This window comes from Notothenia coriiceps, unplaced genomic scaffold (assembly GCF_000735185.1).
Source record: "Notothenia coriiceps isolate Sejong01 unplaced genomic scaffold, NC01 NC01_scaffold00024667, whole genome shotgun sequence".
Lineage (NCBI taxonomy): Eukaryota > Metazoa > Chordata > Actinopteri > Perciformes > Nototheniidae > Notothenia > Notothenia coriiceps.
Window position 1 is genome coordinate 8,420,937 of NW_011357368.1, and position 23,213 is coordinate 8,444,149.

General features: G+C 41.2%; 3 protein-coding genes across 6 annotated transcripts in view; 2 read left to right on the forward strand and 1 right to left on the reverse strand.

The window, feature by feature from the left end:
* Positions 1–9,894, forward strand: part of fbxo18 (F-box DNA helicase 1) — a 16,185-nt gene extending 6,291 nt beyond the window's left edge. The window contains exons 9-21 of the mRNA XM_010782659.1: positions 578–746; positions 1,476–1,689; positions 1,768–1,855; positions 1,936–2,025; positions 2,691–2,827; positions 3,087–3,183; positions 3,354–3,520; positions 3,620–3,704; positions 3,789–3,983; positions 4,174–4,299; positions 5,188–5,294; positions 7,987–8,121; positions 8,751–9,894. Of these exons, the coding sequence (XP_010780961.1) occupies positions 578–746; positions 1,476–1,689; positions 1,768–1,855; positions 1,936–2,025; positions 2,691–2,827; positions 3,087–3,183; positions 3,354–3,520; positions 3,620–3,704; positions 3,789–3,983; positions 4,174–4,299; positions 5,188–5,294; positions 7,987–8,121; positions 8,751–8,912 (1,772 nt within the window). The 3' untranslated portion in view covers positions 8,913–9,894. The remainder of the gene's footprint in view (positions 1–577; positions 747–1,475; positions 1,690–1,767; positions 1,856–1,935; positions 2,026–2,690; positions 2,828–3,086; positions 3,184–3,353; positions 3,521–3,619; positions 3,705–3,788; positions 3,984–4,173; positions 4,300–5,187; positions 5,295–7,986; positions 8,122–8,750) is intronic.
* On the reverse strand, positions 9,887–15,077 carry il15ra (interleukin 15 receptor subunit alpha). 4 transcript variants are annotated; one of them, XM_010782655.1, is made up of 8 exons: positions 14,921–15,076; positions 14,425–14,625; positions 13,075–13,125; positions 12,939–12,992; positions 11,995–12,105; positions 11,464–11,583; positions 11,304–11,376; positions 9,887–11,095 (listed from the first exon to the last, which is right to left on the reverse strand). In XM_010782655.1, exons 1-8 carry the CDS (start codon positions 14,994–14,996, stop codon positions 11,029–11,031), a joined length of 753 nt encoding a protein of 250 aa, XP_010780957.1. In that variant the 5' UTR covers positions 14,997–15,076; the 3' UTR covers positions 9,887–11,028. The 4 variants fall into 4 exon arrangements, with proteins under 4 accessions (XP_010780957.1, XP_010780958.1, XP_010780960.1 ...); XM_010782656.1 differs by having other exon boundaries at positions 13,081–13,125; positions 14,921–15,075; XM_010782658.1 differs by lacking the exon at positions 11,304–11,376 and having other exon boundaries at positions 14,921–15,077.
* Positions 15,078–15,826: 749 nt separating this feature from the next.
* Positions 15,827–23,199, forward strand: rbm17 (RNA binding motif protein 17). Its single transcript, XM_010782660.1, has 13 exons — positions 15,827–15,954; positions 16,326–16,457; positions 16,543–16,659; positions 16,798–16,964; positions 17,247–17,359; positions 17,623–17,673; positions 18,181–18,313; positions 19,009–19,160; positions 19,435–19,485; positions 20,655–20,731; positions 20,805–20,903; positions 20,983–21,055; positions 22,947–23,199. The coding sequence occupies exons 2-13, from the start codon at positions 16,335–16,337 to the stop codon at positions 23,048–23,050; spliced, it is 1,260 nt and encodes a 419-aa protein (XP_010780962.1). The 5' UTR covers positions 15,827–15,954; positions 16,326–16,334; the 3' UTR covers positions 23,051–23,199.
* The last annotated feature ends 14 nt before the right edge of the window (positions 23,200–23,213 follow it).

The following is a 23,213-nucleotide window of genomic DNA, read 5'->3' on the forward strand; positions in this document are numbered from 1 at the left end:
GTAACTCTCTCAGTCTCTCTCTCTCTCTCTCTCTCTCTCTCTCTCAAAGTCCGACAGGAAAGAGCTCTCCCTCTCCTTATTGTTGAAACAGCTACTAATCTCCGTTAGCTCCGAGCTAGCACCAAATGCTAACAACAACCCCCTGTAAATGTCTCTCTCTCTCTCTCTGTCTCTCTCTCTTTCTATCTCTCTCTCAAAAGATGCGCTTGTGCCACACACACACAGATGCTCCTCCGTGACGATGACCGCTTGCGTAAATAATAAACACATTTAAAAAGGGGGGGGACGACACAAATGGGATTTTGAAAAGTGGGGGGGACATGTCCCCCCTGTCCCCAGTGGAAATTACGCCTGTGGATGTAACTACATGTTTATAGTGTCTGTGGATTGTTTGCATGCCCAGGGGCTGCAGACGGAATTAACTTGAAACACAATCTGTCATCAATCCTCTCATCATGTTTTGTTGCCTTATTGCAGTACTGATCGCATGTTGCAGAAAGTGTCTTTACATTTTGAAACTCACAGATGATGTTTAAATGTGAGAGATGATCTGTGAGCTCCATGCCGTCTGCCGCAGGTACGGGGAAGACCACCACGCTGGTGAAGTACGCCGAGCAGCGGCCGCACGTCCGCTTCCTCTACGTGGCCTTCAACAAGTCAGTGGCCACTGAGGCGCAGCGTCGTTTCCCCAGCAACGTGGCCTGCAAGACTGTCCACTCGTTGGCCTTCACTGACGTTGGGAGGAGGTGAGAAGTTTCCCCTCAGAGAAATACAGACTGTGGGAATTGATTTTGTTTGTGTGTGTCTGAGACCAGTGTTCACAGGTTCCTGGCGGTTTCTTGGTCAATGCCTTAGATTCTCCCCAGCTGTGTTGTGGTTGCAGGTTGTTCCCGTTTATGACAAACACTTGAAAGCATTGGTGTATTAAGCCTTTGTAAAATATGACAGTTCACATTAAAAAGGTTAACCTAGTAATGATGAAATCAGTCAGATTTTATTTATACGGCCTATAATCGCATATTAGACATTTCTCTCAGGGGTTTAACAGTGTGTGCAGCATACATCACCCTCTGTCATTAGACCCTCGTACCAAACAAGGTCCAAAGAGACCCCACAATTACTATTTAATGGAAGAAACCATGGGAAAAGCAACAGAGAAGGGATCCCTCTGTCAGGATGGACAGACGTGCAATAGTTATTGTGTGTACAGAAATGAAAAAAGATGATACAATTACAACTTAGACAATCCAAATAAGAAAAAGATAATATGAACATACATAAAAAGAAGAAATTGATCCAGAAGAAAGTCAACATTCTTCCTTGTCCCTATAAATATTCTTAAATGTAAATCCCTCAGTGTGATCTAGGATACATCCTTGATCACATTCAGAGTGAATTACTGGTCCAACAGTTGTTATTCCAATAGAAACATCTCTTTTTCTTTGCTGTGCTCCTGTGATCTTCTCTCTCTGCAGATACCGCCAGAAGCTGATCTTTAACATGAAGCCGTTCACCATCAGCTCCGTTCTGCCTCCAGGCCGGGGGGGCTTTGCCAAGGCCAAGGTGGTGACCACCACTCTCAACGCCTTCAAGGCTTCCACAGACGAGTGCATCAACATCAGCCACGTCCCCATGTCCCGCATGGGGAAGAACGGCCGCAGGAAGATAATAACCGACTATGAAAGAGAGGTATGTGCGTGACTCTACACACTGCTCACCTTGAGTGTGAATAAATCATGCATTCAATATTTCATTCTGCAATCCTAGTTGTTTGTGCAAGACGCGCGAAAGATCTGGATCAAAATGAAGGATCTGACTAAGACCAAATCAGACGACCTCCCCATGACCCATGATGGTACGAAATGAGTGAAGTCAATTGGTTGTAATGTTGAAGGGAATGCTGTACAGGTGGTCATCACAACTTTTAATTCCCAGGATACCTGAAGTTATGGCAGCTGCAGAGACCCTGCCTGTCTGACCAATACGACGTCCTTTTCATCGACGAGGCTCAGGACTGCACTCCAGGTAACAACTTAAAGAGGCCCCATTACGCTCACTTCTAGGTTCAGATTTGTATTTTGTTCCTCTACTGCAGTGGTTCTCAAAGTGGGGGGCGCGCCCCCCCAGGGGGGCGCAGAGGCATGACAGGGGGGCGGCGAGAGACCAGGAGGAAAAATAGGTTATAAAANATTTTGTTCCTCTACTGGGACATGTTTTTTTAATGTTCATAAAGGTCTTTATGTTTCTCATACTGCCTGTGCTGCAGCACCTCTTTTCACCCTCTGTCTGAAACCAGAGCCCCGTCTGCTCTGATTGTTTAGCCGGTCGGCTCGGTTTTAATCCGTCAATCGCTTGGAGATGTCCCGCCCCTTAGACTATAACGTACAATGTGTTGGCGCGCTAGCCAATAGAAGCTTGAGTGTTACATATATATATATGATGCCATTATATAACAGAAGTAAACCAAGGATGGGGGGGAGAGAAACTCTGGGAGAGAAACTCTGGGGGGGGTATTAGCCTTTACAGACCATTTACATGCACAACAACCTATATAACATACTGCAGAAAGTGGAAAACCTCAAAATGCATATAGGGCCCCTTTACCAGTGCTGCAGGACTGTAGAGGGCACCATTGTGATCATCTAGCTGAACTCTGTGATGGTGATGAATTCTTCTTTCCCCTTTCTCAGCCATCATGGATGTGCTCCTGTCTCAGCGCTGTGGGAAAATCCTGGTGGGAGATCCTCATCAGCAAATCTACACCTTCAAAGGAGCGGTCAATGCCCTGCACATTGTCGACCACACACACATCTTCTACCTGACACAGGTATACACCAAATGTAGATGTCTTTCTTCACTTGAGTATTTCAGTTTAGTGTTAACAGAAACAAAACAAAAAACAGTTCGAATGACCCAAAGAATGATGGGAACTGTAGTGCCACGGCTAAAAAACAATTTATCCCAGTTGAAAAAAGACAGTGTAAAACCACAACCATGTTGATACTAAAGCATATCATGTGTGTATTAACCCTTTATTTATCAGGAGTTGTTTACTAATCATGCATGTTGCTGATGTCTTTGTTCAGAGCTTTCGCTTCGGTGCTCAGATCGCCTACGTGGGCGCGACCATCCTCAAAGTGTGCAAGGGAGTGGATAAGATCCTTGTGGGAGGAAATCAGAAAGGTAAATATTGCAGTAATGTGTATTAATTAAAATGTTTGATGCTTAAATGAAATGAAATTCTATCACCAAATACAAATTGGCCTCAGAAAAAGACTCTGTACTTGATGAATCAGGAAAATACTAGTCACAGTTGTGTTAGCATGTGTGTGTGCTACATGTCCGGTGTGCAGGCGGTGTGTGTGACGAGACGGCAGACGAGGTGGGAGCAGCGGTGAGTTCGGGTGCCAGTCTCAGTCAGGGGAAGACGGCCATCTTGACAAGATGCAACCTCAGCGTGTTCAGTGAAGCCGTCCGACTCACCGACGCCAACCCGCAGTGTCGCATCCACTTCATAGGAGTGAGTCAGTGTGTATGCACTACAGACACACACGAGAAAGACTTAGCATGAAGGCACGTCAATTTGACTTGTACTCAACACTCCATTTTCTTCCATCAGGGTGTGACTGGTATCGGCCTGAATAGGATCCTGGACATCTGGAAGCTGTTTGAAGGGACGAGAGAGGAGACGCAAAGCTCGAAATGTGAGACGAATGCACACATTTACTCTTTCCAAGTTTAGACGTTTTTAACCTTTTGACTAAATATCGGACATGCTCTGCTTTCAGTCATCAAGGATCCATTCATCCGCTCATTTGCCCAGAATATGAAGAGTGGCTACTGGGCCCTGAAGTCGTACGCCACACTGACCGAGGACTTGGAGCTGGACGGCAAACTCAAAATGGTTGAGAAATACGGAAAGCGCATCCCTGAACTGGCCTCTCGCCTGGAAAGGTGCTTTGAAGAAAACTTCCACCTAGCAGGTATTTGAAAAGTGTATTAAAGTGTATTTTAAAGTCTCGGCATGTTGGAAACGTACAGATATGATATAATGTTACTTCACTGGCACATTAGAAGATATGTTTTAAACAATATATTTCTCATGTCATTTTTCTCTCCTCTGTATAATGCACTCGACTCACGAGTTGTTTCCCCTGATACTGTTTGTTCCAGACTTTATCGTGGGAACAGTGCACAAGGCCAAGGGTCTGGAGTTCGACACTGTGATGGTCACCGATGACTTTGCCAAAGTTCCTGGTTCAAGACACAATCTGCACTTTAGACCAGATTTCTCCTTTGGTACGTTTCCTTCACAAAGACATTTCGTTATTGGGGGCTTTTAATTTAACCAACACTTAAAGAGGACCTATGCTTTTGGGTTTCTACTTTTCCTGTAGTGGGTTATATTGTTTTTTGTGCATGTACATGGACATAAAAAGCAGACTGGGCTCTGGTTTCAGACAGAGGGTGAAAAGAGGTGCTGCAGCACAGGCAGTATGAGAAAAATAAAGCACTTTTTGAATATTAAAGCATGTTAACATGTCACAGTAGAGACATACAATACAAATATGAAACCTGAAAATTAGCAGAATAGGGCCCCTTTAATATCGACTAACATTAAAATATTGCACAATTACATGCTCCCCTAGGGCCACCTCATTTGTAGACACAACATCAGTTACGCAGACTAAACCAAAGGGGACCCGGCAAACAACTTTCAGAACAATGGTAGCCTCCGAAACTGCTTTTAGGAAATCCTCAAATGCTATTAATGTCCTGCTGCTAAATGATGATAAGACGGAAGCCAATAATATCAAACAGTCTTGGCTTTCTGTCCAGGTCAATTGCAGAAATGTTGGTGTCATATTCAACAACCCACCTAAGTCAAATGAATTAGAATGTAAAAATAGGACCATTTCCAACTCCCAAAAATCTGGAAACAGTTATAAACTCATTAATCACCAGTAGATAAGACTACTGTTATTCTAGCATCAGCAAAAAAATCCCCCTCCCGCCTCCAGCTCATCCAAATGTATGCTGTTGGGGTTTTAACTCGAAAATACAAGCACATCACTTTCCTATTAAATGTGTTCTCTGTAATCGGTTTGAAATGTGGTATGTAAACAAAGTTTGTTCTTGTTCTGATTGAATTTGATCTCAAAAGTCTGTATTTCTTCTCTCTCTCAGATGAAGTTCCTGACGATGAGTGGAACCTGTTGTATGTGGCGGTGACTCGAGCCAAGACGACTCTGATCATCACAAAGACCATCCGTCGCATTCTCACAGAAGCAGGGGTGAGGCAAAATCACTCGCTACCTACACACCTCTGTGTTAAGAGACTCAGAAAGTGTCAGGAAAAAAGATTCTCTCTCTTTTTGTCCTGATCCCTTTATATAAAAACGGGTCTGAAAATGAGCTGATCAGAATTCGGCCACTTAGTGATGTCACAATGTGTTTTTGGCTTGTGTAACCATTAGCCAATCAGCAACCAACATCCTTATCACCTGCATCTCCTGCTAGAGCACCATTTGTGTGTTTTCTTTTTTTAAACCAAACATCTTGCAGAGGGGCGTGGTGAGCCGCAGCTCATTAGCATTTAAAGCTACAGACACTGAATCAGGATGTTTTGTATAGATCTGAGACCTGTAATATATTGTTGAAATAGAGTATAATAGGGGAATTTTAGCTAAAACCATACAAAATGCAATTACTATCATGTTTAGGTTTTCCCCTGCATCTATACTTCCCTCTTGTTGCTTTTGATTTCTAAAGATGGCCTGTCAGAGTTCGACCAGTTTCTCCCTAAACATCTGCCAGCCAGGTTATTTCAGGTTATTACATATGACTTCTAGGTATAGAGTGGGGCAGTGATGACGTCTTTGTGTAGGCCGACATGGAAGTCAGAATAGAACTTTTCCTCAGACCTTATTTTAGGTTTCTAACCACAAACACATTAAAAAACATTGAGACGTGGGAAGTGAAAGTGGTCGTGTCTTTTCCAGGTTTTAGGACTCATTACTGGACCACTCTATTTGTGCCGGAATATAAGTAAAGTAGTTTAGCCCACATTGCACGATTTATGCTCTATCAAGCGCTTCGAGCACCAGGAAAAGTGCTATATAAATAACATGTATTATTATTATTATTATTATTATTATTATTATTATTATTATTATTATCAAAGATTACTTGATACACCAGAGGCCTGTACGACGAAGCTGGATTTTCTCTTAGCGGCTGACTTCAGGGAAAACTCGGGCTTTCCGGTCCTACGACGCTGGTTCTCTTTTTAGCAGGCTAGATCTCCATGGTAACTTATGCTGTGCGGCTAACCTGCCCCGGAGCAGGTTAGGTTGCAGGCTAAGAGATCAACTCAGTGAAAGCACCGCCTGCTGACCAATCAGAGCTAAGTGTGGAGAGTTTAAAGCTATAACATTAGCGTTAAGAAAGCTTACTTAAATATCTGCCACAACATAAGTAACCGGATCAAAGTAACATTACGTACAGTCCGCGGCACTGTGAGTGCAGACTTCGATGTGTCCCATATCATTCATATCACATCATAATGTATCATATACTTCCTTATCTGAGTCAGCTGAGCCGTATCTGGCCGTGCAACACTCACAGTGTCACATACTGTATGCAGAAGTATTATTTGAAATAAAACCCATTAAGTTGACGAAAAACTCGAGACAAATGTAATTAAAGTCAGATCGTGTCTTAGACGGGGCAGTGATATCATAAACCTGTTAATGTACGCATTCAAACCCTTTTTCTGTTACCAGCTGTATTCACCTTGCAGGTGCAGCCATGTGGCTTTTATCCTGGATAAAGTGTTTAAGTCATGGATGTTTAAAGTTTAACTTCTTCATATTTGACTAATATTATAGTTGACTTTTCATTCAGGAAGTATGACGCTGTGCTGTCAGTACGCTTCTCCATGTTTGTGATTGGTCGAATGCTCCAGATACCATCCCTTTCATGTGAACGCGCACCTAACTAGATAGGGCAAAGCTGGCTTGAGTTAACGAGTTGATAACCAGCGTCCTAGGACAGTTTAAAGCGAGAGCGCGTTTGTTTTGGATTAGGTAAACCGGGTAACTCAAACGTATCCAGGTTATGTTGAACCGGCTTCGTCGTACAGGCCTCTGGAGATACAGGTGTAATGGAGCCGCAGAGGCAGCAAGTTAAAACAACTCTCTTTTTAGTCCCTCAAAAGTGCTTTTAGAAATGGTTTTTGACATCCAGCCAGCAGATGATGTGTGTCAGGCCACACTGAAAGCAAAGAACAAAAACAATGTCCAAAATGAGTCTAGACTTTGTGTACATTTCTCTCATAGCACTTCCCATTGCGGTAATACAAGTTGTATAACAGACGTTCTGTTGATGGCCTGAACAGTGCTGAGAAATAAAAAAGACACTCTGCTGGAACCACAGTATACAATACAATACAATACAGCTTTATTTCTAAAGCACTTTAAAACCTCCAGACCAAAGTGCTGTACATTCAAATAAACAAACAAAACATACGAATATATCACACAGCACAGCTCACACATCATAAAACAAGTACAAGTCAAAACAATAGACAAATTAAAAGCAATAAAAACAACAATCTAAAAGATACGTCATGCCTTAGCGTATGCGTCAATGCGCTAAGGAGAAGAGGTGGGTTTTAAGAAGTACTTAGAGAAGACCACAACTTCCTTTCAATGGACCTCAAAGATTGATGGACTAATCTCTGCAGCTGTACATGAAGGCTAAATGTTTAGCGGGGGTTGGTCTGGGCCGGGCGTGAGGCCAACAAAGTGTCCGCCCCCCCCCCCGTAACCCAGCCTGTGGATACGGTTCTCTGCTTCCTTTATTTTCTCAGCACACAAGGGGCTCAGCATCTGCTCCTCGTTAAGTTGTCGGAAAAGGCCAAACAATTGTTGCAACAGTTGTTCACTTTACATCATGATGATCGTAAGTTCATGTCCTCTGCAGGAGTACTTTCTGAAATCGGAGATGCCGAGCACCCTGATGAAGCAGGGCGATCCGCTCCCGTGTTGCATCCCAGACTGCCCAAACTGCGCCACCCCCGGATCAGCCTTCATCATGTGCAAACAACAGATGAAATGTGTAAGAACATATCCTCCTCACTAACATTAAAGGGGACCTATTATGCAAAATCCACTTTTTCATGTCTTTTATACATACACATGTGTCCCCTCTGTGTAAAGAGATTCTGAAAGTTTCAGGAAAAAAGATTCTCTCTTTTTGTCCTGATCCATTTATAGAAAAACCCGATTTTGGCCACTTTATGATGTCATAACGTTTTTTTGGCTTGTGTAACCAATAGCCAATAACCAACCAAGGTAACCCCCCCACCCCCACCTTATCACCTGAATCTCCTCCTAGAGCACCATTGTGTTCTTTTTAACCAAATATCTCTGAGGGGCGTGGGGAGTGGCTCCTTATTTTCATCTAAAGTAACAGACAGAGAATCAGCACTTTTGAAACAGAGGGGATTATGGGAAGCTACAATGCATGATCTGTTCGATATTTCGAGCCAAACACTTCAGAGACATGTTTTGTTTATATCTGAGAATTATAATGTATTGATGGAAAACAGTATAATAGGGGACCTTTAAAACCAGCCTCAGAAAACAACATATTTTATTCTAACTGCCTTTCATTTACAGTCATTTTGAATAGCCACTTAGCATTCTGTGATATTAAACTAGAGGTATTTTTTTGTCTGTTTTTAGTCTGACGGTGTGGCTGCTGGCGGCCCACTGTGCGAACGGTGTGTGTGGACGCGGGTCGGACCAATCGCCTTCCTCATGACCGACGACGTGCAATCCATGGCGGAGATACCACATAGACTGGGCCAGCAGGTCCACCACATGATGCTGGTGGCCCTTTTTTAACACTACTCTTCTTAAAAGAGTTCAAATGAAAACTTTGTGAGATAATCGTTTTTGTTTAGTGAAGAAAAGACTTCAGCCAGAGAAAACGACCAGACCAAACAAACTGAAAATGTTTTAATTTTTCTCTGCAATGCATGGTTACATTGTGACTTTATGTTTATATTTCTTTTTTTAATGAGGAATCTGGATGTTGTCTTATGCAGTTGAGGAGGATTGTGTATAATTGTGTAACTGCTGGAAGACTTGTCTACTTTGTCTAAAAACAACTTTTGTGATTGTCGTTATTCTCCGGTCAAACTGAGATGAATACTTTTTTTAATGGTTTTTAAAAAAAAAGTATCCAACAAGATCAAACGTATATTTTTGTAGAAAAATACTCATTACAATGCAGTGGGATACACTTAATCCTGTTCGGTCTGCTGAGCAGCTGCTCTCACTTAGACATCATTTTAGTTAATGGCCCAAAGCCTTTATTGTTCCTTTTAAGAGAATGAGCATCTACAACTAGATAAAAACAGTTCTTTGTCACGTTATTTTCATCATGACTAACTGTGAAGGACAGGACCAGGAAGTGCTGCCTGGCAGATATTTTTAAATGACTTCATAGTGAAGTTACATTTAGGAACTGCAGAAGTGAAAAATATAAACAAGCATGATGTTCCTCTTCTAGAACGGGTGGGCGTCTATCATCGTACTAAAACCGTTATAAGCAAGAATAGACCGCTTTTTTAAAAAGAAATACTTTAATGATACAAATGCACAGTGCAGCGCAACAAGAGACACAGGAACACAACAATCATCTAAATAATTAAAGCTGCTCTGATAAGGACTTTTTTCTGATCAACAAAACTTTAAGGAAACACTTGAATGCAAAAGAAAAGTTCATAAGCATAGCAACAAAGCTGAATATTTTAGATTGCACATTTTACAAAGAAAAAGCTTTAGAGTGAGATTAAATAAGAAGTGTTAACTGCTTTATTTTTATGATATAGGAATTGTTTACTTTCCCACTATTCATTCGCAGACCTGAACCTGCTGTTGGGTTTGTCATGTAATGCTTTGGTTCTCTTAGAGGAAACAAATATTCTGTACATTTCATTGTACCAAAGTGGCTGCAGAAATAAGATAAACTGTGTCCTGTAATGGATGGACCACATTTTTAAGTGACAATGCTCTGTAGATTACTGACAGTCTTTGTTCAGTGCATGGTTCAGTACAACCACTACACAAATAACATCAGGCTTAGCATTTCAGATGAGTAAAACAGATAAGAGATGAAGAAATATAGGCGTTCACAGTAAGCTACGTTTGCTAAATAGTTGGAGAGTAAATCACGAGTTAATCTTGAAGCTATAAATCTATTTATTGGACTATGATATATTTGCTGATATAACTAAGTATGCCACAATACGGTTGTGATAGGATTCAGTGACAAGCTCCTAAAAAGCTACTCGGATATTACTTGACAGTTGTATCACTGTACTTATTCGGATGACCACAGATATGAATATCAAAATAAAGGCAGATCTTACTATGGTCCTTAAAATTAGCCTATCGTAGTTAGCATTTTGCCCTTTGGGTAGCTTCTTAGCCTGCAGTGCTGACTCCCAGATCATGGGGTGAAGGCAAGGCAAGGTAAGTTTATTTATATAGCACCTTTCAACACAAGGCAATTCAAAGTGCTTTACAAAAAATGAAAGAAATTAAGAAAATGACAAGCAAGGTTTTTCTTTAGTGAAATGTAGTTTAGTTAGGGCATTTTTTTAGATGCTAATGTGATCATTGGTGCGGCCCACTTATGTGTTTCAATCATTTCTACAGAACAATGGAACTCTGGCACAAGGCACTAAGATCTATAAATAACCATACCTGTAGTTGGGAATTGACTAATTGCTTCTTTTTGTAATTTCATGGGATTTGAAGACAATATCACCAACATACGTCTACATCTTGTAGCAACAGAAGATCACAGTCTTCAACAATTAAAGTTCCTCAAATGAAGATCAAATATTTGGTTTAGATCTGCTCATTAAAAAGTCAGTTTAACTTCATACAACAAATGTCATGGAGCCAGCCATTATATGTGATTTACACAGTCTAATAACCCATTCTCCTGTCAGTCACGTGGATCCATTTTCATGGGTATCTGTTCATCGGTCCGGTGAGGGATCTCGTTTTTGGACCTACGCCATGAAGGAAAAAGTAAAGGGATCATAAGCAGTACAATAAGTCAATAATTGGACATTTAACCAAATTGCTATGATGGATAAACACGCAAACTGTTTGTTCTCTGCAGTGTCACGCCTCAATCTGAGTTTTCTCATCACATGAAACAGTTTGCTGGGACATAATTGCACACATTCAAACACAGAGGTATGTGAGCATGCTTACCTTTTATAGAAAAAGAAGCTGATTCCCACCAAAGCACAGAAAATCACCAGTGAAACACAGCCGATCACAATTCCTGCCAATAAGAGAGAAATACTCAGTGTTTTTCTGGCTCTCAAGCTGCAACCACCACGAGCTAGCACAAACGGGTAGAGTGACTTACTGGGGGCCGAGGAGGAGAGCATTCCCGGAATAATTGTCCCGTTGTTGGACGCCTCAGTCGTGGTGGAAAGTGTGCCATGTGATTTGGATGCTTCGGTCCCTGGCATGGAATCTACCGCCCCTGGTGTGGAAGAAAAAATGATCTTATTCCCCTGTTGCTCAGTTATTAATGAGGCAGTCCAGAAAGGATAATGTCCCCAAGGTACTGTTATATATTTATTTTACAACTAATGCTGTTTCGTGTATGTTTGAAAAAAAACAATGGTTGAGCGTAATGTGTAAAAGTCCAACCTTTCTATCTAACAGGATAGATTCTGAATGGATATATGGTTTAATCCAACATTAAAGTATTTTTTTAAATATCCCAAATTGTTCATGTATTTATTGTAACTGATTATCTTAATAAATGCCATGCAACACAATAAATAATAATCAAATTGTTTATCTTTTACAGAAGTCTAACAGATACAGGCCCGGGCTTGAGAGCAACTGTTGGCAACATGCAGTGCCGTTAAACTGGTTAGCAGGTTACCCTGGGAGGATCCGGGCGGGGCAAGAGAGGAAAAGGTGGAGCTGGAGGTGGTCTCTGCACTCAGGGGGGCTGACGGCTGTATACTTTGGCTGGTCTGAAGACTGCGGGAAGCTGATGTGGATAACAAAATACATTAACTTCTACTAATACTGCTTAGAGATGACTGCGACATAGAATCTTTGAATACTTTCATATAATATGCCACATAATTCCTAACAAAAAGGTAAAAAACACATGCCAGAATTTTTTTTTTTAATATATTAGTATTCATACTACTGTTATAAGTGCTTATGTTAAGCATAAGGCCGTTTCCTCTACTTGCTACCATAGTGTAACCACTAGTGATAGTATCTTGAATCATGTTTGACTTCCAGTTACATTCGTGCTTCCTCTGCCTCTAAACCACATTTTCTGACTCTACACAGGAACCCGATAACATGTATCTGCGTGCACAAGATCATAATGATGTTGTACAATTAACACAGTTTGTCAGATGTAATAACCAGTTTGGTCTCACCACCACTCATCATGCTCCTGAAATGTCTCAGGGGCACTGTCATAAACTTCATGAATGTTGCATTGAAATGTTGAACCCTCTCTTTTATCCTCCCTCCCACTAATTTAAACATGGAGCAAAGTACTTACTCAGAATACATTAGAATGAGCGAAGTATTCTGTTAAGTAGCAATGGTTTTCCTTATGTTTGTGTTGGTACTCATTTCAACCGTAACTCCTACAATGCAAGTACATTATGGCTTCTGATAAACCTTCCACTGATGTTATTACTACTAACTTTACTACTGCTTCTAATTATTACCACTGCTGCACACACACATTTTCTATGTATATGTGTCACTCTTTCAGTTCCATTATTAGTGCTTTTTTATTGTTAGTATTTTTCTAGTATAGTAGTAGTATTTTCTTCATGCTGGGATAGAACTCACTGACTATGGAGGAAGCGGTGGATTCATGGGGGATATGGACATGGGTGTGTCCCGCTGCAAGATCAGAGCATTATTCATAAATGTGAAACACATACTTCTGTCCAGCTCACATTGAAACATAGCACTTGGAGCTTACACTTACTTGTTGCTGTGCTCTTGGGGGGTGCTGTGATGTTGTTTGGGTTAACTGAAAAAACACAAATAACAAGTTGAAACTTGAGAGCATGAAAAAGCCAGAAAGATGATAAGGATTGTGGATTGTCACTATCACTGTCAAAAACAATGCACCCTACCCTTCCAACAATGTGACCTGTTACTGTGTTTTGCCTGGTGAAGGAAATAAAACCCTTTCTATTTTAGTTTCAAAGCTAACGCTCAGAGTACCTCACACTGTACGCCGATGATACACTGCTCTTTGTCTAAAACGTACCCCCGTTTCTTCCCGCCCTGCTAAATATATCTGGAAACTATCTTCGACCAACCCCAACCATCAAATTATTTATTTATTTATTCTACCATAGTTCGACATAGTACAGTACTCACAGGTTTTATGTAATAAAAGCCACACATTCAATACAAGGCAGCTTGTGCACTGCCACTGACCAGGCTTCAGTTATATCCTGATATATGGTCTATGGGCCACCAGGAGTTGTCCGTTTCTGGAAACAATTATTATCTCAATAATATGTTGAAGCTGGATGGAAGTGTGTGGGTGGTGTGTAGAAAAAGTCTGCTTTTAGATGTATTATTAGTGTAAGGTGCTTAAAATAGTCTCGTACACATATCAGTGTCTACATTTCAAAAGAAATACATCACCATGTTTTACATACTTCCACTCCTTTTTCTACAAAACTACCAGACTAAATTGGAAAATAGGCTGCAGTACAGAGACAGCAAACTGCTCTCTTACATTTAAATTAAGAAATCTGTTGAGTTGCAGCCAATACATCGTGCTGTTTAGACAAGTAATGATTAAGTTGCATCTGCTAATGTTTAGCACTTCTCCTGTCATGTCCGTTCTTCGTATGACTGGAGACTCTAGTACTAGAAATCACATGTAGATGACATGTGGACGATTGATTTACATACCAGTGTGCCTCAGTAGCAACATCATTCACTTTAACTGTGTGTTTGATTGTTTGTGTCAGGCTAAAGAGGAGCAGGCGGCTTCCTTCTTAAATGCTGCTCAAGTCAAGTCCAAGTGTTCAGACTGCATTGCTAGTGTTAAACAGCAGACATTTGAATCATCTGGGAACTTGGTTTGTTAGCGTTACATGCAGTTGGCAGTATGGCCTGTCTATTCAAATACAATTCTGTATGCTATATATGCTGCATATCACATATGATGCATGCTACAGGCATGCACAGTCTTGTTCTCTTTTCTTACATACCAGTTTCACAAGTTCAACTATCTGTGCTCAGTTTAGGCTGCTCTGATTGCATGCAGTGTGTCTACAAATGTAAAGAAGAAAAAAAACAATCTTACGTATACATTCGAATTTCTCTTTTGTGGAGGGGGTGTAAATGAAAGCTGTGCCATTGCATTTGAGGAGATTAGAGGTTCCCGACTTCCTCACATAGCCATATATGCACTTGTATCGGAATTTGCTGTTAATTTGGAAGCAGGGGACCTCGGGAGGTTTAGTGTTATTCGCTTGAGGAATATCTGGACAGCAAGTGTTGTTTTCTGGAAGATAGACATTGTGTTGCATGATTACAAAAGAGACATTTCAAATGCTTCAACTTTTATAAGTGACTTTCAGATAGCAAAGGTAAAAGCTTTGTAGAAATATAGAACAAGTCCTTCAGAAACAGTGTGTCAGATGTGATTGAGTCCTGATACAGTTATGCAGGTCTTTTGTAATTATATGATATTTGCTTTTGCTTTATAGTAAATCCATAGGCTGTTTTACAGTTCACGCCCCTAAATCCTGCTACTATCGCTCGGATTTGAGATCATAGCATTGTTGTTGCGCACTCACCGATGCTGGAGATTTCTGCAGCTCCGAGCAGACAAAGCACCGCGAGGCAGGTTAGTGAAGAGGAGTCCAGCTCCATCTGATGATCTGATCTGCTCACAGAAGAGCGGCCATCTACAAGAAGAGACCATCCTCACTGCTGTCAATACTCGCTTTCACTTTCACAGGCACTCCCGCGACCAACAACCAATCACATGAATCTCCCGCCCCGGACACACAAGCAAGCGGTTTGATTGGCTAGAGGTTGTACTGGCATATGATTTGATTGGCTGACGCTTCCGTCGAAGCTTCAAAAGTTGAACATTGCTCAACTTTTGAAGCGAGCAACGCGAGAAAAAAACATTTTATTTGAGTTCAAAGTTAGCCTTTCATCCATCCTTACTATGGCATTTGCCACTTGATTGACGTACAGGTAAGCCAGTCTGAGTTGTATTGTGACATATGGGTTCATGCAGTTATGAGGGGGCCTCACCTCCTCATCTGAAGCACAAATGCGGCGCACTTATACGCTTATGCGGCGCAATAGTGTATAGCGCGACCCCCGCTCACGATACAGATTGGGCAGGGGCGGCCCTGTAGGTAGATTATTTGGGCGTGGTCATTTTAAAAGTAGCTCCCAACCAACCCAAGCTGAAAAAGTGTGGGCACCCCTGGGCTACAGTGATACATCCATGGCTACAGTATGCAAATACATGGATCACGTACGCCATGTTTTGCTGCAGTTATACATTCCCCTTTTTTTGTCGAAAAAGTACATACATCACTTTGAGAAGTGATTGGGCTGCACAGAGCCGTCATTTTAAACATGAAGTTGTTATTGGGCATTGAAGTGTATTGTGGTGGAGTCAGCCAGCCGCTAGGTGGAGGAAGAGAGCAGAACGTCGCTATGATGTCGTTGACTGTCGCCCTTAGTTTTGTTGTTGTGCTGCTGACTTCCGCTTCGTACAGCGAGGAGCTAACTTTAATAAATGTGCCGCTAAACTATTTTATGTTACAGGCACTGGCATATAGTTAATGTGCAGACATTTCTTAAACCGGTAGGTTGAAAACAAGCTAAACTAATATAGTTGTTGTGAAGATATTTAATTGAAGAGTAGACAGTCACGTAGCTATGTTAGCATTAGCTAACGTTTAGCTTCATTGATATGTGTCTAGTCTCTCCTTGCCTGCACATGAGTTTTAAGTAAAACAATGCTTTCTTTAATATAGCTAACGTTAAGTTAGCATGTCCATGTATTGAATTAAAAAATCGTTAGAATACAATTATGGAAAAGCGTCTCATGTAGACAGCTGCTTACAGACTCAATGTCTCTCCAAGTGTTGCAGAGCAAAATGATGCATGTGAAGCTAGTTTAGATACATTAACGCTGTGGTTGAACACAAATGAAATGTGTGTGTGTGTTTGCAGGAGACAGCTATGTCGTTATACGATGAGATCGGTGTGGGTGCGAGTGACACCAAGACTGAAGGCTGGTCCAAGAACTTCAAGCTGCTGCAGTCCCAGCTGAAAGTGAAGAAGGCTGCTCTGACCCAGGCCAAGGTAGGCACATGCAATATGTGAGCACTGCAAGGCAAAGCAAGTTTATTTATATGGCAGCTTTCATAATCAATTTCTGTGTGTGTAGACCCAGCGGATGAAGCAGAGCTCGGTCTTGGCTCCGGTTATTGATCTAAAGAGAGGAGGCTCCATTGATGAAAGACAGATCATAGACACTCCTCCACATGCTGCCGCTGGACTTAAGGTTCGTACCACAAACCTGAGCCACAGTGTGAAAAAGTGCATACTTAGTGGTAATATGATACTGAGTGGGATGTGGTGTTTTGATGCAGCTGCACCAAGATCCCCACAATCTGCTCACACATGTACATATTTGCTTCAGGACACCGTGCCCAGTGGTTTCTCCTCTAGCGATGCGCTGATCCCGTTGGCGGATGAGTACGATCCAATGTTCCCAAACGACTACGAGAAGGTGGTAAAGCGACACAGAGAAGAGCGTCAGAGACAGAGGGAGCTGGAGCGGCAGAAGGAGATCGATGATAGAGAAAAGTACGGTCATGGCGGTCAATCAGTACATTTGTTTCCGGGCTTGAAGCCATAGCATGTCGAGTTAATGCTCAACTATGGATACCAAATCATATCAAAAGTTATGCCAAGACACTATTCACATTAATGACAGAGAGTGGAAACAAACGTGGGACAACCGAAGAAAAGGGCTGTGGTTTTTATTATTCGTCACGGATTAATAATTTGTATGAAACTGAGAGTCTACTGGACTGAATATTTTGAGGACAGGACTCCTTTTTAAATCTTGATGTTCTTGTGTTGCAGGAAGAGGAAAGACAGGCACGAGGGAGGAGCTCCGAGTGGCTTCTCTCGATTCCCTGCAGCGGAGGGCGAGTCAGATGAGGAGGAAGACTATGAAGCAGAGCGGAGGAAAAGAAGTGAATATTTGTATTGTATAACAGAAATATTCACTTTACTTGGATATTTTCAGAGTCTGAAGGTCGACTTTTCCAAAATGATGACATGCTCTATTTGGTTACACTCTGAATGTATATAAATACATATGTCAAACATTTTAGCATTGATGAATAGCATAATCATTTGCTGATTCTATGCATGTAGCCCGCTGTGTGTCACGGTAATGATGTGTCAAACTTCTCTAACGTGATGAATCTCCTGCCTCTCTCTCTCTCTCTCTCAGCTTTAGGTGGAGCAGCCATCGCCCCTCCATCTTCACTCGTGGACAAGGACGGTATGTGTTATCTAGCAGGTGGTAACATTTAAAACCACTGACTATCAAATAGACCAGGAAGCAATCCTATGTAAACGGCTCAGAGATACACTAACCCTTAGTTAGTTAGTTAGTTATTTTGCTTGAACTTTGTTTTGTTTCCTGACATGAGTACAACGCACATGGAGCTTTTTAGTATTGCACGTGCATTAGTGTTACCCGCAGGGGCTTTAGTTCGTTTATTTTTGTGTCTTTGTCGGTTATGTTAACTGTCAGTTTGTGTACAGCAGAGGGCAGCAGCAACACCGTTTAAAGTATCTTTACCATGTGATGCCAGTATTAAATCACTAGGACAGAGGCGGGGAGTTCTTTGCTCCGGTATCATCCTTAATTTTTCACACAGTGATATAAAAAAACTGATTCAAACATATATTTATTTTTATATTTATTCTGGTTGATGGGAATACCAAACATTAACATTGTGCAGGCGAAATAAATAACATTGTATTTGTTTTTCTGTGTATGTAGGCTCCTACTGCTACGAAGAGGAAGTTCGTCCCCCAAGAGGCTCAAAGGCCGCCATCCCTCCCCCGATGTATGAAGAGTCAGAGCGAGCGCGCTCACCACCCGGACCCACCAGCTCCTTCCTCGCTAACATGGGGTGGGTGACACGCACGCACGCGCACACACACACACACACACACACACACACACACACACACACACACACACACACTGGAGAACATGCCTGCCTGGTATGCTGAGTAAACGTGTTAAAGCTGTATGTTGGACTGTTTTTTGTCAATTACTTCATTACTATCTAATACACGGGTCTCAAACTCAAGGCCCGGGGGACAAATCTGGCCCGCGACTTCATTATATGTGGCCCCGCAAGAGCTCGAAGAATAATACGTTTATTATACGGTTACATGCCACTTTACAGAAGCAGGTTGCCCATAAACTACATGTCCCACAATCTCGTTTTGTGACATGCCACTGAAGAGACTTGCAATTATTTGCCCTGGACTCAGACGTAGTTAATTACTATGTTATTTTCCTATCCGATAATAATCCAATTCAAAGGCAATAATGTAATATAATACATTATTTTATATATATATATTATATATCTATATAGTTACAACCGGCCCTTTGAGTGCAACCTCTATGTGAATGTGGCCCGCGAAGAATTTGAGTTTGAAACCCCTGATCTAATAGATACAATGCATCAACATCAATTACAGAACCCTTATTTGACTCAATAACGATTCTATAAATCGAAGTGTCGACAAACAGCTTTATTATTACAACAAACACACATTTTGAAATCCTCCTTCTCCATATCGCCTCCCACAGAGGTACGGTGGCCCATAAGATCATGCAGAAGTATGGATTCAAAGAGGGCCAGGGCCTGGGGAAGCACGAGCAGGGCCTCAGCACGGCGCTGTCTGTGGAGAAGACGAGCAAGAGAGGAGGAAAGATCATCATCGGAGACGCTGCAGAAAAACGTAAGTACTACCGTTACGTTTGTGTTTCTGCTGATATTTTTCTCTCATGATGCTGGAGGCCACGCGCCCAATGTTTTGACTTTCCTTCAAAATCTTTTCTCTGTACGAAGTAGCATTTTCATTTGTTTGGTGTCTGTGTGTAACCTGCATTGACCCTCAGTTTATCACTTTTCATTCTTCATCAGTGAGCGTTATGGTGTCATTCCAGGATCAGTTACATGTTTTAATGTTTTACTTTGTGTGCCGTCTTTTTCCTGTGTGTGTGACTGAGCAGCAGGCTCCAGCCAGGCAGGTGCTCCTGAGACTTCAGGAGGAGGCTTTTCAGGTTTGCTTTCACCTTTATTTTCTCTCCGATTACTCCTATTACTGCCATGCTAGTCTATTATTCAGAAATTGTGTGTGTGTTAGGGCTGCTCGATTATGGCAAAAATCATAATCTCGATTATTTGGGTCAATAATTGATATCACGATTATTAAAAACAATTATCAGTTTACTTTGAAAACATCAATTTATTGGAGATTTTTTTTTTAACAGTATGTTTTTAACAGTTGATTACCCTGAACTTTAAGTATAATTCAACTGAAAAAAATAAATAATAATAATCAATTTCGTATTACGTTGTTTTCGTTAATCGTCGCAAGCCAAAAAAAAAAAAAAAACATAGCAGGGGGGGGGGGCGCACGCTAACATCTCTGCAGGTAACTTTGAGATGTTAGCCTTTGCAGACCATTTACAGCACATGCACAAAATCCTATATAACACACTACAGGAAAGGGAACCCCCAAAGAGCATAATAGGGCCCCTTTAGTAATGAATTCATTTAAAGATAAGAATCCAGATTTTAGAACTTACCTCAGAGGTAAAGTGTGAAATCAAATGTAAACTGGAGATGGAATGGGTTGATAATAAGTGAAAACAATGGAAATTCCCCTGTGCTATTTCCAGTTGCAGACTTTGCCTAGCTTTCACTGCTTCTGTAGTTGTACGTCATGTGAAGGGATTTACAGCCAATCAGCAGCACTTCTGTTATCAGCTCTGTCTGCTGTACAGTACAGTTATCATGAGAATACACTGTTCTCTAAAGGACATCAGTGGCCTCCTGAGGAACACATTGTTGCTCCTGATTACCAGTTTATGAGTCAGAGTTTATCTAAGGACCTGCTGAAAGGATGACTAATAATATGTACTGTGTGTATATACATGTGGACACTTTCTGTGTTCCTCTGAACAAGTCAATTCCTCTGCAGCTTATTGTTAGTATAACAACATAAAAGCAGTGTTTAAACTATGACAAAACAACCAGACGTGACAGAAAACTCCTGTTGGGCTCACAATCAGCTTTTGAATAAATATCTGCCAAATTGTTATTCATCATTTGTGTTGTACTCATAACAACACAAATGATAAGCTATTACTCTATTCAGCACCGCATATATATATTATTTTGAATAGAATAACATTTGACCGTTGTTTACATTTTTTTCCCCAACCAGGGGACAATGTCAAGAAGTCAGATGCCAACCCGCTCACAGAGATCCTAAAAAACCCCACCAAAGTTGTCCTGCTCAGGGTAAGTGTGTGTGTATGTGTTTGATTTATACTGTAGTCTCCTGAGTAAGGCCTAATGTGTGTTTGCTTTGTAGAACATGGTGGGCAGAGGAGAGGTGGACGAAGACTTGGAGGGAGAGACGAAAGAAGAGTGCGAGAAATACGGCAAAGTGGTTAGATGTGTCATTTTTGAGGTAAGAGAAGAGAAATACAAAGTGTGCAGTTAATTCATTTATACTGCATGAAACTCACAAAGCCCTCTTTGCCTATCAGATCGCAGTTGTGCCAGATGAGGACGCTGTCCGGATATTTCTGGAGTTTGAGAGGGTGGAGTCAGCCATCAAAGGTAGGTATTTCCTGTTTTGTAGTCACCTGAATGAGGTCCACTTACAGGACTTTTGTAATGCCTAGACACACCAGACACTACAAATATTTAGAACACGAGTCAGTTCCTGTTGCTTCAAATGGCTGTAAATGTCACAGTAGTATCCAAACCTCAGACATTTTTTCCCATTTTGTTGACAATGCTAACTTTATTTCTAAAACATTTTTATTCGGGATGCTTCCAAAATACATATATTTAAATCCTTTGGTATAAGACTCCCCAAAAACGTGAACTCAAATGTGTGACATCATCACTTTAAAGTGAGGAAGTGATACATAGATGACGATTTGTGTTAGATGAGACGGTGAGAGCAGCCAGGGGGATTTTCTGAAAGCATGGGAAAGGTTTTTGTTTCACAACTGGGAACACTACAAGACAGTAAAGCTCATTTTGGTATATATATATATAAAAAAAAAACATTCTGTGGGTTCCAAAAACCAGTCTCATGTGTATTGTCTATGGAACAACTCCAGACTTATTCATAATTATCAATTGAATATTTAGGCCATGGACATAACATTTAGGATTTCATTCTTACATATTACCCTTGTATAACTGCTCTAATATTGTGGGTGAGAGTATGACCCATTCTAAATGTGTTGGCCCAGATCAGAATGAAGGTGAGGCTCCCTGTGGTGTTACATCTTACGTGACTCTCTGCAGCAGAGGCAGAACCGCCAGAACACTCACGCTCGGAAAGTGGGACAGACAGAACGATACATAACAAGCCGCTTAGTGTGATTTATTTCTACAGATGATGACTAAACATTTCTTTACTTTTTGCTGAAAAATCAAGTAGCACTCAAGTAGCAAGAGTGGTTGTCCACCAGTGAGAGGTCAATGTTTAAACTGCTGATGAATGTGTGTGAGTGAATGAATGCTGACTTTTGTATGTGACAGCTTTTAGTGATGGTAAATAATTGAAAAGTGCAATATAAATTCAGTACATTTATCAATTTAAGCAGCAACCTAGGGGTTTGAAAAGTGAAGCCAATGCAGAAGGGCCTTTAAACCTGGATTCTTTCCAATTAATAGTTCAATATGGCCGAGACGATTGTGTAGAAGACTATGAGAAAATGTGGCTACTTCTCTCTTGGTTTCTAATTACTTTATTGTCTTCATTTGTAGTTTCAAGTCTTCTCCAGTACAGCATGATGTTTATTTAGTCAATCTTCCCATTCAGAGTAAAATAGACGATACAGCAGGGTATGTTTTTAGCGTGCAAACATGAGAAGGTTTCTGCCATCTCACACTAACAAAGACCTCCAGACATGTTTGATGTACTCCTTTGAAAGAATATGTTGCCCTGTTTCCCTTTACATGATGTAATGAGTCTAACTGCAAAACAATCTACAGTCTTATCACTGCAACATGTTTTGTACACAAAGTGGCAATAAGAGCGTGTTCATTTCCTCGAGACACAACACTGAACACTGAGTATGTCCAATGTCCTTTTTATACAAAGGTCCCCTCGATGAGTGGAACTTTATGACAGCATTTACTGTCTGCTGCCTCTTTAGTCATATTTTCCTGATTGCCACGTCTACTTTTGTAGTGTTCAAGCGTTCGCTGGCACAGCTTTCCCGGACAGTTTGTTCCACACAAATGAAACAATTTAGAGCGTTGACGGTTAAATAAACTATTGAACTTTGTGCCACTGTTTAACAACCATACAGTGAGAACAGGTTCAAGCCCCTTTTAGGAGCCTGTCAATGGCTTTCTGATGAAACACCAGTTGAAATAACTCAATGGTTAACTCTTCGCTATAAAATAAATATCAACCAAAGTGTGTTGTTGAATGGTTCATCTGTGTCCTTATCAGTGTGAGTCTAACCTCCGCTCTCCTCTGCAGCCGTGGTGGATCTGAACGGACGTTATTTCGGCGGGCGAATCGTCAGGGCCTGCTTTTACAATCTAGACAAATTTCGGGTTTTGGACCTCGGTGAGCAGGTGTGACGTCTCATCTTCTCACAACGTGTACATAAACTTTTTTTTATATTTTCTGAACAACAGTGACCTGTCAGTATGTAGTGGTGATTCCGTCTTGTAGGTTAATATCATTAAAAATACCTTTATGTTGAGACAAAATAAAGAGTATGAACGACGTCCAGTTTACTGT